The sequence below is a fragment of the Alligator mississippiensis genome, chromosome 7 (genome assembly GCF_030867095.1).
Source record: "Alligator mississippiensis isolate rAllMis1 chromosome 7, rAllMis1, whole genome shotgun sequence".
Classification (NCBI taxonomy): Eukaryota; Metazoa; Chordata; order Crocodylia; family Alligatoridae; genus Alligator; species Alligator mississippiensis.
The window spans coordinates 3,268,064-3,284,865 of NC_081830.1; the positions used below are offsets into that span (position 1 = coordinate 3,268,064).

Here is a 16,802-nt window from a genome sequence, read left to right on the forward strand (position 1 = left end):
AGCCTGAATGTGACACAAGAGGTGAGGAAACTTCCACAAAAACTATTTCAGTAAGTTTTCTGCATCAATGATTTTCAGTCTTAGTAAGATGCAGAGGAGATATTAAAAGATTAAAAGTTGGAAACCTGGCTACACAAATCATTCTGCACTTTATGTATAATCGATTCAAAGCTACAAGAGTGAACAAAGACATCTTCAATGTTTTTGCTATGAATGCAGACAATGATATATAGCATATTGGAAGTAAGGTGGGAAGAAGAGAGGGGTGGGATTGGGACCTCTAAGGAATTCATCTTTTTTATATAATATCTTTTATTTCATACATATTTGTTTCCAGCATACATTTTCTAGGTGAGATCTATTGAAAAAATGATAGACTTTCAGATTTAAAGCAAAGGAAAAGAATCCTGAGGTGTGGCTGGGTTAACATTTTCTTCACTTTCTAAAGGAATAAGAAAATATTTTATTTTATGTAGGGTCTTGCCAGGGAAAATTCATTTATTAAAATCAAATATTTCATGGGAAGAAAAATGGACTATTTCCATTCTTAGCATGAATTTTGAGACAGTAGTGATGGGAATATCAAAGCCACTGAGTTTGTTATTCTCCTCCTTACCACTGCCCTTGTTCTATTATAGCCAGGACTTGCACGGTGCCCTGGGAGGGAAGATGTCCAACTGGACCACTGTAACCGAGTTCCTCCTCCTGGGCTTCTCGGACACTCGGGAGCTGCAGATCTTGCACTTTGTCATCTTTCTGGCAGCGTACCTGGCAGCTCTGGTGGGGAACCTCCTTGTCATCACTGTTGTAACTACAGACCATCACCTCCAAAGCCCCATGTACTGTTTTTTGGCAAATTTGTCCATCCTTGACATTGGGTCCATCTCTGTCACTGTCCCCAAGTCCATGGCCAATTCTCTCTTAAACACCAGGACAATTTCCTATGCTGGATGTGTGGCCCAGGTCTCTCTCTTCTTCCTCTGTTGTGCAGCCAATCTTTCATTCCTCACCATCATGGCATATGACCGGTACGTTGCCATCTGCAAGCCACTGCATTATGAGATAATAATGAACAGGAGAGCTTGCGTCCAGATGGCTGCCTGTTCATGGGTTGTTGCTTCCATGTACTCTGCACTGCACACTGGGAACACCTTTAGTCTCCCCTTCTGCCACTCAAATACCATCAATCAGTTCTTCTGTGAAATACCCCAGCTGCTCAAGCTCTCCAGCTCTGACACATACCGCAGGGAGCTGGCAGCTGTTGCCTTCAGTGTGTTTTTATGTTTAGTCTGTTTTGTTTTCATCGTTGTGTCGTATGTTCAGATCTTCACCGCGGTGTGGAGCATCCCCTCGGAGCAGGGCCGGCAGAAAGCCTTCTCCACCTGCATTCCTCACCTTATCGTGGTCTCCCTGTTTCTTTCCACTGGCGGCATTGCCTACACAAAGCCCATCTCTGACTCCCCGTCCCATCTGGATCTCCTGGCAGCTGTTCTGTATTGTGTGGTGCCTCCATTGATGAATCCGGTCATCTACAGCATGAGGAACAGGGAGATCCAAGCTGCCCTGAGGAAACTGCTCCACAGGCTGATCCGCTCCAAGAACAAAATGTCCAACTTTTTTTCATGACTTTCCTTCTATTATATTTTTCTTTTCTAATTTACAAATTAACTTATTCTTTTTTCATAGTATTGTGTGAGTCTTGCATATTAAAAATGAAGGTGGTAGGTTAATTCTGTAACTTCGTAATGTCAAAGACTTGGTTTTTCTCATTTTGGTTGACACTGTTGAAGTGGGAATGTAATATTTCATGCATCAATTTTACTGTCTTCGCACCATGTAAAATATATCCCATCAATTATAAGATACTGAAGAATTAAAGAGTTTTGTTTACTAATTGGTGCAATCAATTATTCAGATGACAGAATATACAGGTAAATCTCCAGGTGACGTGATACTGTAATGAAATGCAAACATTTTAGGGGGCAGGAATAGAGTTCAGATGGATACGGATAGATTGGGGAGCTGGGCTTGAAACAATAAGACGAAGGCCACAAAATAAATGCAACTTGCTGCACATAGGGGAGAAGAATCAAAAGCACAAATACAGCCTGGGTTAAAATTCCTGGGTGTTATCATGGTTGAAAAGGTGGGTCACAGACTCGATATGAACGTGGAATTTGATGTAGCTACAGAAACATTCATGCAGTTTGGGGCTCCAACAACAGGAGTATTAGATGTAAAACAGGGGTGTAGGTTTTAGCCGTGTGGGTCTAAGGACACAGGCAGACCATGTTCTTTGTGTGAATCTTATACCTTTCATTAGGTCAAGTCGCTGGAATAAATTTTCTTAGCAAGAATTCGGGTTTAATGACAAAGTGAAGATTTTTGTTTACCAATTGGTATAATCAATTATTTCGATGAAACAATATACAGGCAAATATCCAGATTCTTAGAAGTTGGGACAAACTGCAGACACTTTAGAGGATAGGAATAGAATTTGGATGGATCTAGATAGATTGCGAAGCTGGTCTAGAGACCACAGGATGAAGTCCAAGGAAATAAATGCTACACCTAGTGAAGAATAATAAAAAGCTCGAATACAGCTGGGATTATAAATGTCTGTGTGGCAGCATTGTTGAAAAAGACCCGGTGGGTTTGGTGGATCACGGACTCAGCATGAGTCAGGAATTTGACATAGCTACAAAAACGTGAATGCAGTTCTGGACAGCAATCACAGATGTATAGATGTATAATAAGGGAGGTGATAGGACCCCTGTACATGATGCTAGTTAGGCTACTGTGTGATTATGGGCTCCACATTTTAAGAAGGAATATGGAGCAGTCAAAAATGATAAATGGTTGAAAGGCAAGCTATGCAAGGGGAAACGGAGAGAACTAAGCATCTTTAGCTTGCAGAAAAGGCAGTTAAGAGGGAGATCATAGCAGTCTTCATATATCTGAAAAACTGCCATAAAGAGGAGGGTGAATAACTGTTCGCCCTTACTAAATAGAGAAGGATGGAGGGGGTTGGGCCATATGAGTCTTAGGGTTATTTCCAACACTATGATTCTATGATGATGCTCAGCATTATTGCTTCTGCTCTAGACTCACAGGTCCAAAGATCTGCATTAAGCTATGCATGCATGAGTAAGGACTGAAGTGTCAATATGCCCCCTAACAGTTGTTTAACCTACATTTAACCTTTAGTTTCATTTAAAAGCAAGTTAGGTAAAAATAGGATAATAAGCTCCATGTGTGCACAGAGTAGGTTTCTGAAAACAAATTGGAAGGACGTTAGGAAAGTAAAGACTATATCTTTACAAAATCAACCACAATTATGCTATTTCAAGTCACTGATGTCAATGCCACTGATAGTGATGTGAACAGATAGGGCAAACGCTTGATAGAATAAGCAGAGAGCCTCTGGAGGAGTTGGGTTGAGGACCTCTAGACAGTGGCAGTCTCTCTAAGACATTGGATGAGAAAGCTCAGACACAAGGGCTGAGAGAATTTATTCAGTTCATAGTCTCAGCTGAGGCTGGGGGGGTGTGCGTGTGCGCGTGTGCGTTTTGGGGTGGGAGGGTGAGGGTTATCAGCTGAGAAGAGTTCAGATGGGTGGGATGTTTTGTGGGTCCTGTCATTCCTTGTCTAGGGCTTGCTTTAGGAGAATAGCAATCAGCAGGGACGTGAGCAGGGGCAGCTGCTTTGCCACTGTTCACATGGGCTGGGTATGAAGAGGTAAGCCAGGTATGAAAAGAGTTGCTCCAGCCTTCATCCCTGAGCCCGTCAGCCTCATTGCACATCAAGTAATCTGTATCATTCACATAGAAATAGAGCATGAATGGAGACCTCAGGTGTTAAAGCCATGGGCTGTTCTGGTCTCTCAAGACAACTGGTGGGATCATGATCTATCTCCAGTTCCCTATGTCTGCATATGGGCATCTTTACACATGCTCTGGGGCAGGGGGAAGAGGGTGGCATTTGAATTAGAGCAGGTCTTGGAAGCCACTCTAATTAAAAAGTCTGCAATATCTCACGTACCAAACATCCCACACTTCAAAACTGTGGCCATGTTGAAAGGCACGTTTATTGGGTAGATGCAATATTTTTATTACACCAACAAAATCAATGGAAATATGTTCTTTGCAAGCTGTTGGGCACTGTCTCCACCGCGCTCCCCTGCAGGTGTCCCACCTGGACTGGGAGCAGATCCTGGAAGAAAGGAGCTGTGCACCACGACTGCTGTTTCCTCCTGAACCTGAAACCCTGTTGAGCCAGAGCCTGCACCTGGATGGGGGCATGGCCAGGACTGGGGCTCCCATTGCCTGGGTCTGTTGGGGACAGTGGCAGCAGCAGAAGGGGCTGCAACCACGGGGCCCATTTAAGGTCCTTGTTCCTCATGCTGTTCACAACTGGCTTGATTAGTGGATCCAGCACAGAACAGAGAATGGCTTCTATGAGGTCAAGAGCTGATGGGGAGCTGGAGATAGGTTTCATATAGGGACAGGTACCCATGCTAATAAGCAAGGAGAGAATAAGGTGAAGAAGGAAGATGAGAAGTCTTTGTGCTGTCCTTGCTCAGATGGGCACTGTGTAGAAAATCTGACTGTATGATACAATTCTGAAAACAAAACAGGTCTAAAGTTATGCAAACACCAACAGCAATTATCGCCAGCTGTGTAAGGTACAAGTCAGAGCAAGCGAGCTAGATTAGCTGAGGGATTTCACAGAAGAACCGGTTGATGATATTAGCTTGGAGGAAAGATACACTAAAGACGTTACCAGTGTGCAGGGCACAGAATAGAAAACCACAAATCCATGCCCTGGTTTCCATTTAGATGCAAGCTTTCCAGTTCATGATCGTCTCATAGTGCAGTGTTGTGCAGATGACAGTGCACCGATCATATGTCAAGATGTTGAGGAAAGGCAAGTCAGGTGCGAGGAAGAAGAGGAAGAAAAGGACTTGGACGACACATCCACACAGAACAAGGACCTGGTGTTCAGCAGAGAATTGGCTAAGGATTTCGAGGTGGTGACACAGATCGTTCCAAGGTCTGGGATAGAAAGATTCATCCGGAAGAAGTGCATGGGGCTGTGGAGACGGTGGTCAAGAATGATAACTGTGATATCAAGGAGATTCCCAATCAGAGATGCCAACAGAAAGTGCTGGCTTCCACATTGGGAAGACAAAACACCCTTTTTCTTGAAGGTTGCAAGGAGGGCTCATGGGATGTCTCTGTAACTCTATGTAATGGACACATCGATATGATAATGCGGGAGATCACCAACATTTTCCACTTTTAGGCCAGACTGACCCAGCTCAGGGGAAAACTAGGCTGATACCAAACCCAGGTGACTACTACCACTTTTCCCCAGTGCTGCTTCTTTGTGCTGCCCAGCTGCAGTACGGCACCGCGCAGGGTCAGAGAAGGCCTCTGTTACCAAAAGCGGCCAAAGACCTTCCTTCACAGGGTGGATACAATGGGGTCATGGGCTCTAGGTTGCCAACTGCTGTGATGAAGTCCAGACAAAACTGATAAGGTCAAAATGAAATATTTGGGGACTGTTTGGTTCATTAGAAAAAAAAAAAAATCCCAATTCGGGGACAGGGAAAGGTTGATATTTTTAAATTTCTCCCATGATGGGATCATTGTTTTTGGCCATGGGAACATCCATGAAGAGAGCAATTTCAAACACCATAAAACTTCTAGCTGCTGGACTCCAGCCAACCCCTGTCCCAAGTGGGAGCTGCCAGTACACTAAGTTAGCATGGAGGCTGAAGCACAGAGACACATATGGTCACGTCAGGCTCTGGCATCTGGCAGGTTCGGATCAAGAGAAATCAGGTCCATGAACGGTCTCTGATCCCTTGATGCTCCTTGTGCAGCCTGCCTGCCTGGCATGGGCCGTACACAGCCTAGGACTGGGCTGGGATGTGCGCTACATGCGGCACGTGTGCCAGATCAGCCCTGCGTACTGGACTGGGGTTTGTCTGGATTGGGCTCGTTGACCCACCCTGCGTGCAGGATGCAGTGTGCACAGTCAATGGGTGCATCTCCATGTCCGCCCCACTGGGCAGTTGTTACTGTACAGACGTTTAGTACTAGCTTTAGCAAGTGCTAAATGAATGCTCAGGACCTGCCAGGACTGCAGAGTCCTGACGGCGCATGGATCGTTTCCAACCCTACTGCACACTAGCAATACATGAATGCACAGTAGCTCATTGCTACCTCTTATTAGGTAGCAGTGGTGGTGACACGGCTAGTGCCCGCCAACACTACGTTCTCACAGCGATAAACTACATCATTGTACCTCATCACTACGGTGATGTAGCATATTATATAGATGCGCCCAGGCTGGTGCAAATACTACATGCGGTATGAACCCCAGACTGGCACTGCATCCTGTCCGTAGCATGGCTTCCAGGCTGGCCCCAAGCATCTTATGCAGTGCATGATGCTGGGGCTGGTTTGTGTTGCATGCGGCGTGCAGGGACAGAGCTGTACAAATCCTGCAAGCTGCACATGTAGCCGATCCAGAACACAAGCTGCATGCAGTGCCTCCACTAGGCCACCTCGTGGGCTTGATCTGGCATAAAGGGGGCAACTCTGTATGAGATTCCTGGGTTTAAGGGGAGCTGGGACCCTGTGTGTAAAGAGTCAGGGGAAAGTGGTCTGAGGGGCTGTCATATTTCATAGATTCATAGACATTTGGGCTGGAAGGGGCCTCGGAAGATCATCAAGTCCAGCCCCCTGCCCAAGAGGCAGGAAGTCAGCTGGGATCAAAGGACCCCAGCAAGATAAGCACCCAAATTTTTCTTGAAGGTGTTCAATGTAGGTGCTTGAACCCCGTCCGATGGCAGGCTACTCCAGACCTTGGGGGCTCTGACAGTAAAGAAATTCTTCCTTACGTCCAGCCTGAAACGGTCTTGCAGTAGTTTATAACCACTTGCCCTCATCATCCCTTGGGGCGCTCTGGTGAACAGTGTTATGTTCTCATGCAAACCTGCATAGCAACGAACCCAATTGCAACTTGGTGCCTCCCTGCATCCTAAGGTGCCCAGTCTGGCTCACTGGGACAACTGAGCAAGACAGAGAAGCTCAGGGCCTTCTCGGAGATCCCATGACTTGTGTCGTGAGGGAGATTAAAGCAGAGCACAGCTGTGCTGTTCTGCCAACATCTGTACAGCTCGGACTGTTTACATCTGGGCTTTTCCTTCTGAGCTGTGCAGGACTCCAGGGAACGAGTCCCAGGAGCCTTCAGAAGAAAACTACTGCAAAATTGCCGTCTTGCTTCACTCCTTTTCTACAAGGCAGGGTTGAGGTCAGCTGCACACTCAGAAACCTGGTTGGATTCACTCCAGTCGTTCAGTGACAGAGGGAGCAGAGAAAGACCTCTGAGTTAGCTGTGCTTCTGGGGACCCAGACTAGTGGTTGGTGCAGAGGAGAGCTGAGAGATCAACTGGACAAAAGCAAAGGATCTCGGCAGGGGAAGCCTGAATGTGACACAAGAGGTGAGGAAACTTCCACAAAAACTATTTCAGTAAGTTTGCTGCATCGCTGAAGCGTCCTGACATAGTAAGATGCAGAGGAGATAGTAAAGCATTAATAGTTGGAAAACCTGGCTACACAAATCATTCTGCATTTTCTGTATAATAGATTCAAATCTACACGAGTGAATGAAGACATTTTCAATGTTTTTGCTATGAATGCAGACAATGATATATAGCATATTGCAAGTAGGGTGGGAAGAGGAGAGAGGTGGGATTGGGACCGCTAAGGAATTCATCTTCTTTACATAATATCTTTTATTTCATACATATTTGTTTCCAGCATACATTTTCTAGGTGAGATCTACTGAAAAAAACAATAGACTTTCAGATTTAAAGCAAAGGAAAAAAATCCGGAGTTGTGGCTGTGTTAACATTTTCTTCACTTTCTAAAGGAATATAAAAATATTTTATTTTATGTCGGGTCTTGCCAGGAAAAATCATTTATTAAAATCAAATATTTCATGGGAAGAAAAATGGAATTTTTCTATTCTTTGCATGAGATTTGGAGACATTATCAATGGGAATAACAAAGCCACTGAGTTTATTACTCTCTTCCTTACCACTGCCCTTCTTCCATTATAGCCAGGACTTGCACAGTGCCCTGGGAAGGAGGATGTCCAACTGGACCACTGTAACCGAGTTCCTCCTCCTGGGCTTCTCGGACACTCGGGAGCTGCAGATCTTGCACTTTGTCATCTTTCTGGCAGCGTACCTGGCAGCTCTGGTGGGGAACCTCCTTGTCCTCACTGTTGTAACTATGGACCACCACCTGCACAGCCCCATGTACTGGTTTTTGGGAAATTTGTCCATCCTTGACCTTGGATCCATCTCTGTCATTGTCCCCAAGTCCATGGCCAATTCTCTCTTAAACACCAGGACAATTTCCTATGCTGGATGTGTGTCCCAGGTCTTTCTCTTATTCCTCTTTTGTGCAGTCAATCTTGCATTCCTCACCATCATGGCATATGACCGGTACATTGCCATCTGCAAGCCACTGCATTATGAGATGATAATGAACAGGAGAGCTTGCGTCCATATGGCTGCCGGTGCTTGGGCTGCTGGTGTCATGTACTCTGCAGTGCACACTGGGAACACCTTTAGTCTCCCCTTCTGCCACTCAAATATTATCAACCAGTTCTTCTGTGAAATACCCCAGCTGCTCAAGCTCTCCTGCTCCGACGCATACCGCAGGGAGCTGGCAGCTGTTGCCTTCAGTGCGTTTCTAACTTTAGGCTGTTTTGTTTTCATCGTTGTGTCGTATGTTCGGATCTTCACCGCAGTGTGGAGCATCCCCTCGGAGCAGGGCCGGCAGAAAGCCTTCTCCACCTGCATTCCTCACCTTATCGTGGTCTCCCTGTTTCTTTCTACTGGTGTTTTTGCCTACACGAAGCCCGTCTCTGACTCCCTGTCCCCTCTGGATCTCCTGGCAGCTGTTCTGTATTGTGTGGTGCCTCCATTGATGAATCCGGTCATCTACAGCATGAGGAACAGGGAGATCCAAGCTGCCCTGAGGAAACTGCTCCACAGGCTGATCCACTCCAAGAACAATATGTCCATCTTTCTTTCATGACTTTCCTTCTCCTATATTTTTCTTTTCTAATTTACACATGAAATTAATCTTTTTTCAAAGTATTGTGTGACTTGCATATTAAAAATGAAGGTGGTAGGTTAATTCTGTAACTTTGTAAGGTCAAAGAATTGTTTTTTGTCATTTTGGTTGACACTGTTGAAGTGGGAAAGCAATGTTTCATGCATAAATGTTACTGTCTTTGCACCATCTAAAATATATCCCATCAATTGCAAGATAATGAAGAATTAAAGAGTTTTGTTTACTAATTGGTGCAATCAAGTATTTGGCTGACAGACTATACAGGCAAATCTCCAGATGGTGTGAAACTGGAATGAAATGCAAATACTTTAGGGGACAGGAATAGAGTTCAGATGGATGCGGATAGATTGGGGAGCTGGGCTTAAAACAATAAGATGAAGGGCACGAAATGAGTGCAACTTGCTGCACATAGGGGAGAAGAATCAAAAGCACAAATACAGCCTGGGTTAAAATTCCTGGGTGTTATCATGGTTGAAAAGGTGGGTCACAGACTCAATATGAACATGGAATTTGATGTAGCTACAGAAACATTAATGCAGTTTTCGGCTGCAACAACAGGAGTATTAGATGTGAAACAGGGGTGTAGGTTGTAGCCGTGTGTGTCTACGGACACAGGCAGACCATGTTCTTTGTGTGAATCGCATACCTTTCATTACATCAACCTAAATCACTGGAAAAAAATTTCTTAGCAAGCATTCGGGTTTAATGACAAAGTGAAGATTTTTGTTAACCAATTGGTGTAATCAATTATTTGGATGACACAATATACAGGCAAATATCCATTTTCTGTGTAGCTTGGACAAACTGCAGACACCTTAGAGGATAGGAATAGAATTCGGATGGATCTAGATAGATTGCGAAGCTGAGCTAGAGACCACAGGATGAAGTCCAAGGAAATAAATGCTACACCTACTGAAGAATAATTAAAAGCACTAATACAGCTGGGATTATAAATGTCTGTGTGGCAGCATTGTTGAAAAAGACCCGGTGGGTTTGGTGGATCACGGACTCAGCATGAGTCAGGAATTTGACATAGCTACAAAAACGTGAATGCAGTTCTGGACAGCAATCACAGACGTATCGATGTAAAACAAGGGAGGTGATAGGACCCCTGTACATGATGCTAGTTAGGCTACTGTGTGATTATAAGCTCCACATTTTAAGAAGAAATATGGAGCAGTCAAAAATGATAAATGGTTGAAAGGCAAGCTATGCAAGGGGAAACTGAGAGAACTAAGCATCTTTAGCTTGCAGAAAAGGCAGTTAAGAGGGAGATCATAGCAGGCTTCAAATATCTAAAAAACTGCCATAAAGAAGAGGGTGAATAACTGTTCTCCCTTACTAAATAGGGAAGGATGGAGGGGGTTGGGCCATATGAGTCTTAGGGTTATTTCCAACACTATGATTCTATGATGATGCTCAGCATTATTGCTTCTGCTCTAGACTCACAGGTCCAAACATCTGCATTAAGCTAAGTATGGCATGAGTAAGGACTGAAGCGTCAATATGCCCCCTAACAGTTGTTTAACCTACATTTAACCTTTAGTTTCATTTCAAAGCAAGTTAGGTAAAAATAGGACAATGAACTTCATGTGTGCACAGACTAGGTTTCTGAAAAAAAATTGGAAAGACATTAGAAAAGTAAAGACTATATCATTACAAAATCAGCCATAACTATGCTTTTTCAAGTCACTGATGTCAATGCCACTGATAGTGATGTGAACAGATAATTAATCAATAAAATGTGGGTGCCGGCTCAGGTAGGAGAAGGGTATATATGGAAATACTTACACTGGAACAATTCCTAGTTCTTGGTGCCAGATTCTACTTCACTTTATGAGACGAAACTGTGTATATGCAGCCACACACGTACAGTTTTTGGCATTTGCACACAGTTTGGGCTTTCATTTCACTCCGTGATGAAACAGAATTGGCTGCCATTAGCACCTAGTGTAGGACCTTCCTAGTCTTTAGCCCTTGCATGCCTTCACACCCTGCCTCTCTCAAAGCTGACCTGCTGTACCTTGGATTTAATACTCTTTGGTTAAATGGAAGAACAGCACCTATGGGAATAGCTGTCGCTCCGACTAGCAATAAAGGCCTAGGGCAAATGCTGGATAGAATAAGCAGAGAGCCTCTGGAGGAGTTGGGTTGAGGACCTCTAGACAGTGGCAGTCTCTCTAAGACGTTGGATCAGAAAGCTCAGACACAAGGGCTGAGAGAATTTATTCAGTTTATAGTCTCAGCTGAGGCTGGGGGGGTGTGCAAGTGCATGTGCGCATGTGCATTTCGGGGTGGGAGGGTGAGGGTTATCAGCTGAGAAGAGTTCAGATGGGTGGGATGTTTTGTGGGTCCTGTCATTCCTTGTCTAGGGCTTGCTTTAGGAGAATAGCAATCACAGTTCTTTGAATGGACGTGAGCAGGGGCAGCTGCTTTGCCACTGTTCACATGGTCTGGGTATGAAGAGGTAAGCCAGGTATGAAAAGAGTTGCTCCAGCCTTCATCCCTGAGCCCGTCAGCCTCATTGCACATCAAGTTATCTGTATCATTCACACAGAAATAGAGCATGAATGGAGACCTCAGGTGTAAAAGCCAGGGACTGTTCTGGTCTCTCAAGACAACTGGTGGGATCATGATCTGTCTCCAGTTCCCTATGTCTGCATATGGGCATCTTTACACATGCTCTGGGGCAGGGGGAAGAGGGTGGCATTTGAATTAGAGCAGGTCTTGGAAGCCACTCTAATGAAAAAGTCTGCAATATCTCATGTACCGAACATCCCACGTTTCAAAACTGTGGCCATTTTGATGATGATAGATTCGTAGACATTAGGGCTGGAAGGGACCTCGGAAGTTCATCGAGTCCAGCCCCCTGCCCAAGAGGCAGGAAGTCAGCTGGGGTCATAGGATCCCAGCAAGATAAGCACCCAAATTTCTCTTGAAGGTGTTCAATGTAGGCGCTTGAACCACCTCCGATGGCAGGCTACTCCAGACCTTGGCGGCTCGGACAGTAAAGAAATTCTTCCTTATGTCCAGCCTGAAACGGTCTTGCAGTAGTTTATAACCACTTGCCCTCGTCATCCCTTGGGGCGCTCTGGTGAACAGTGTTATGTTCTCATGCAAAACTGCATAGCAACGAACCCAACTGCAATCTGTTGCCTCCCTGCATCCTAAGGTGCCCAGTCTGGCTAACAGGGACAACTGAGCAAGACAGAGAAGCTCAGGGCCTTCTCGGAGATCCCATGACTTGTGTTGTGAGGGAGATTAAAGCAGAGCACAGCTGTGCTGTTCTGCTAACATCTGTACAGCTCGGACTGTTTACATCTGGGCTTCTCCTTCTGAGCTGTGCAGGACTCCAGGGAACGAGTCCCAGGAGCCTTCAGAAGAAAACTACTGCAAAATTGCCGTCTTGCTTCACTCCTTTTCTACAAGGCAGGGTTGAGGTCAGCTGCACACTCAGAAACCTGGTTGGATTCACTCCAGTCGTTCAGTGACAGAGGGAGCAGAGAAAGACCTCTGAGTTAGCTGTGCTGCTGGGGACCCAGACTAGTGGTTGGTGCAGAGGAGAGCTGAGAGATCAACTGGACAAGAGCAAAGGATCTCAGCAGGGGAAGCCTGAATGTGACACAAGACACGAGGAAACTTCCACAGAAACAATTTCAGTAAGTTTGCTGCATCGGTGAAGTGTCCTGTCTTAGTAAGATGCACAGGAGAAATTAAAACATTAAAAGTTGGAAAACCTGGCTACACAAATCATTCTGCATTTTCTATATAATAGATTCAAAGCTACAAGAATGAATGAAGACATTTTCAATGTTTTTGCTATGAATGCAGACAATATTATATAGCATATTGGACGTAGGGTGGGAAGAAGAGAGGGGTGGGATTGGGACCTCTAAGGAATGCATCTTTTTTATATAATATATTTTATTTCATATGTATTTGTTTCCAGCATACATTTTCTAGGTGAGATCTATTGAAAAAACTATAGACTTTCAGATTTAAAGCAATGGAAATGAATCCTGAGGTGTGGCTGGGTTAACATTTTCTTCACTTTCTAAAGGAATATAAAAATATTTTATTTTATCTAGGTTCTTGCCAGGGAAAAATCATTTATTAAAATCAAATATTTCATGGGAGGAAAACTGGAATATTTCCATTCTTAGCATGAAATTTGGAGACATTATTGATGGGAATATCAAAGCCACTGAGTTTATTACTCTCCTCCTTACCCCTGCCTTTGTTTTATTCTACCCAGGATTTGCACAGTGCCCTGGGAAGAAAGATGTCCAACTGGACCACTGTAACCGAGTTCCTCCTCCTGGGCTTCTCGGACACTCGGGAGCTGCAGATCTTGCACTTTGTCATCTTTCTGGCAGCGTACCTGGCAGCTCTTGTGGGGAACCTCCTTGTTCTCACTGTTGTTACTACGGACCACCACCTCCACAGCCCCATGTACTACTTTTTGGCAAATTTGTCCATCCTTGACCTTGGCTCCATCTCTGTCATTGTCCCCAGGTCCATGGCCAATTCTCTCTTAAACACCAGGACAATATCCTATGCTGGATGTGTGGCCCAGGTCTTTCTTTTCTTGCTCTATTGTGCAGCTGATATTGCTTTCCTCACCATCATGGCATATGACCGGTACGTTGCCATCTGCAAGCCACTGCATTATGATATGATAATAAACAGGAGAGCTTGCATCCAGATGGCTGCCGGTGCTTGGGCTGCTAGTGTTATCAACTCTGCAGTACACACTGGGAACACCTTTAGTCTCCCCTTCTGCCACTCAAATACCATCAACCAGTTCTTCTGTGAAATACCCCAGCTGCTCAAGCTCTCCTGCTCTGACACATACCGCAGGGAGCTGGCAGCTGTTGCCTTCAGTGCATTTCTAGCTTTAGGCTGTTTTGTTTTCATCGTTGTGTCATATGTTCAGATCTTCACCGCGGTGTGGAGCATCCCCTCGGAGCAGGGCCGGCAGAAAGCCTTCTCCACCTGCATTCCCCATCTTATTGTGGTCTCCCTGCTTCTTCCCACTGCCGTCATTGCCTACATGAAGCCCATCTCTGACTCCCCGTCCCCTCTGGATCTCCTGGCAGCTGTTCTGTATTGTGTGGTGCCTCCATTGATGAATCCGGTCATCTACAGCATGAGGAACAGGGAGATCCAAGCTGCCCTCAAGCAACTGCTCCACAGGCTGATCCGCTCCAACAATATGTCCATCTTTCTTTCATGACTTTCCTTGTCTTATATTTTTCTTTTCTAATTTACACATGAAATTAATCTTTTTTCAAAGTATTGTGTGAATCTTGCATATTAAAAATGAAGGTGGTAAGTTAATTCTGTAACTTTGTAAGGTCAAAGAATTGTTTTTTGTCATTTTGGTTGACACTGTTGAAGTGGGAAAGTAATGTTTCATGCACCAATTTTACTGTCTTTGCACCATCTAAAATATATCCAATCATTGCAAGATAATGAAGAATTAAAAAGTTTTGTTTATTAATTGGTGCAATCAATTATTCAGATGACAGAATATACAGGCAAATCTCCAGATGGTGTGAAACTGGAATGAAATGCAAATACTTTAGGGGACAGGAATAGAGTTCAGATCGATACAGATAGATTGGGGAGCTGGGCTTGAAACAATAAGATGAAGGCCATGAAATAAATGCAACTTGCTGCGCGCAGGGGAGAAGAATCAAAAGCACAAGTACAGCCTGGGTTAAAATTCCTGGGTGGTATCATGGTTGAAAAGGTGGGTCACAGACTCAATATGAACATGGAATTTGATGTAGCTACAGAAACATTCATGCAGTTTTGGGCTGCAACAACAGGAGTATTAGATGTAAAACAGGGGTGTATGTTGCAGCCATGTGGGTCTAAGGACACAGGCAGACCAGGTTCTTTGTGTGAATCTGATACCTTTCATTAGTTCAACTTAAATTGCTGGAAAAAATTTTCTTTCTAGCAAGCATTCGGGTTTAAAAGCCAGGATGAGCACACACCAACTGCAGATGCTTCCCCAGCCTGACGAAGGGTTTTTAAACCTGAAAGCTTGCTTCATCTTTTGTTTTCCTTCAGGCTCTGACTGCAAGGTTTCAGGGTAAGGATGAGAACTGCATACATTAGGCAGCTCACTCAGTTTGGGCCCACAGTAAACCATGTATCAAGTCTCTTTTGCACCACAAGGAAGAGGATACCCAAGGAGAACATTCATGTAAATTTGGTTATGGAGACATTTTTATTTCTGATGCAGACAGAGGGGTTGATTTTCCAAATGGCAAAAGGAACGATTCAAGGCTGAGGAAGGCATACAATTGAAGAACAGATTCTCATTGATTTGTGTTAGCTTTTTGCAAACCAGCCAAATGTAGTTAGGCACCCAACAATGCTATTGCACTTTTCAGCGTCCTAGCCCTCTGTACACCGGGCCTCAAGGCTTTTGTGGAAAATGATGTGCTCTGTCTCATTAACTCCAAGCCTTCATACTGTGTTTGGTCATAGTAAGGGAGGGTTACCCGATCACTGGGAAAAAAAATTCAGGGTCATAAATATCTGTTCACCACTGCTTAAACAGGTTGAGGGTTTTTTTAAAAATCAGAAACAAAAACTACCCTAAAGGAAGTTCAGCGCTTACTTTAAATGACATTTAAGGTCTCAAACTCACTTGCTTGTTTCAAAATATTCATAGGATCCTAGGACTGGAAGGGAGAGTATTGCTTTCTCCTATAATATGTTCACTCCTAATACAACGCTGTTCCTTGGGTGCATCTATTCATGCAATGAGCACAGCCGAGTGAACTCCAGCACAGTTCTTGCTGGAGTTTCTTGTTCCTGGGTGCAGAATTAGAGTAGATGGCATTAGATTAGCAATCTGCTCCCAGGCATCCTAGGCAGTGGGGGCCACAGAGGATGGGGGTGGGGGGACCTGCCCATGGCTCCTGTGTGGAGATCAGGATCCCAGTGCAGCTCGATGGTGCTGGCTTGGGGTGACGCCTTGTGCCCCGTGGGATGGGGGAGGAGGGGTGGCAAGTACTTTTGGGACTGGGGAGAGGGGAGACACGAGGAGGAAGCAGCACCAGGACTTTTCTGTTGGCTTTGTTAAGTACACCATCAGCATGCCTAGGTGGGAAACAAAGATCACATGTAATGAAGAGGATCGAAGGCCAGACCCAAGGAGGGTGAGTGGCTGTGGGATCACAGCCTCGTCCTGATGTACGAGGTCCCCCAGCTGGCTGGTGGGTCTGAGCCTGGTTCCTCCTCACCCCACTGCAGCACTGGTCAATTTAAAGGGCAATCAGTACAGCGTGTGCAGCCCCCAGCCATTCCCAGCCTGGTTCAAGGGAAGGCTGATTTCGGTATTCCCCGGCAGCAGGGATGTGAGTGCTTCTGCTGCTTTTAGATCTGCTCAGAAGACAAGAGCTTCATAGGGCCTGGGATCCCAAGATCCATGCAGCTGGGACGTGTCCCCACTTCAGGACAGTTCCAGCCTTTCTCCGAATGGATCTAAATCCAGCTTTGAGAGAGATAGGGGCAGAGGTGCAGCCCCCGCACTGCCCCTCTGGAATGGGAACTGAGCCTTGCTTCAGGAGCTGACATTAGGATGAGGAAGAGCCTGTATAGCACCATCTGGAGCTAATC

At 45.1% G+C, this 16,802-nt stretch overlaps 3 protein-coding genes across 3 annotated transcripts; all 3 read left to right on the plus strand.

Annotated features, from left to right (window-relative positions):
- Nucleotides 1–669: 669 nt before the first annotated feature.
- Nucleotides 670–1,566, plus strand: LOC106740205 (olfactory receptor 14A16-like; the record flags this gene model as incomplete). Its single annotated transcript, XM_014608922.2, has 1 exon — nucleotides 670–1,566. A coding segment is annotated over exon 1 (897 nt), but the record flags the coding sequence as incomplete, so codon positions are not given.
- A 6,599-nt stretch (nucleotides 1,567–8,165) lies between these two features.
- LOC132251604 (olfactory receptor 14A16-like) lies at nucleotides 8,166–9,077 on the plus strand (the record flags this gene model as incomplete). Its single annotated transcript, XM_059731543.1, has 1 exon — nucleotides 8,166–9,077. A coding segment is annotated over exon 1 (912 nt), but the record flags the coding sequence as incomplete, so codon positions are not given.
- Nucleotides 9,078–13,443: 4,366 nt separating this feature from the next.
- LOC132251499 (olfactory receptor 14A16-like) lies at nucleotides 13,444–15,249 on the plus strand. Its single transcript, XM_059731331.1, has 2 exons — nucleotides 13,444–14,354; nucleotides 15,243–15,249. Exons 1-2 carry the CDS (start codon nucleotides 13,444–13,446, stop codon nucleotides 15,247–15,249), a joined length of 918 nt encoding a protein of 305 aa, XP_059587314.1.
- Nucleotides 15,250–16,802: the final 1,553 nt, after the last annotated feature.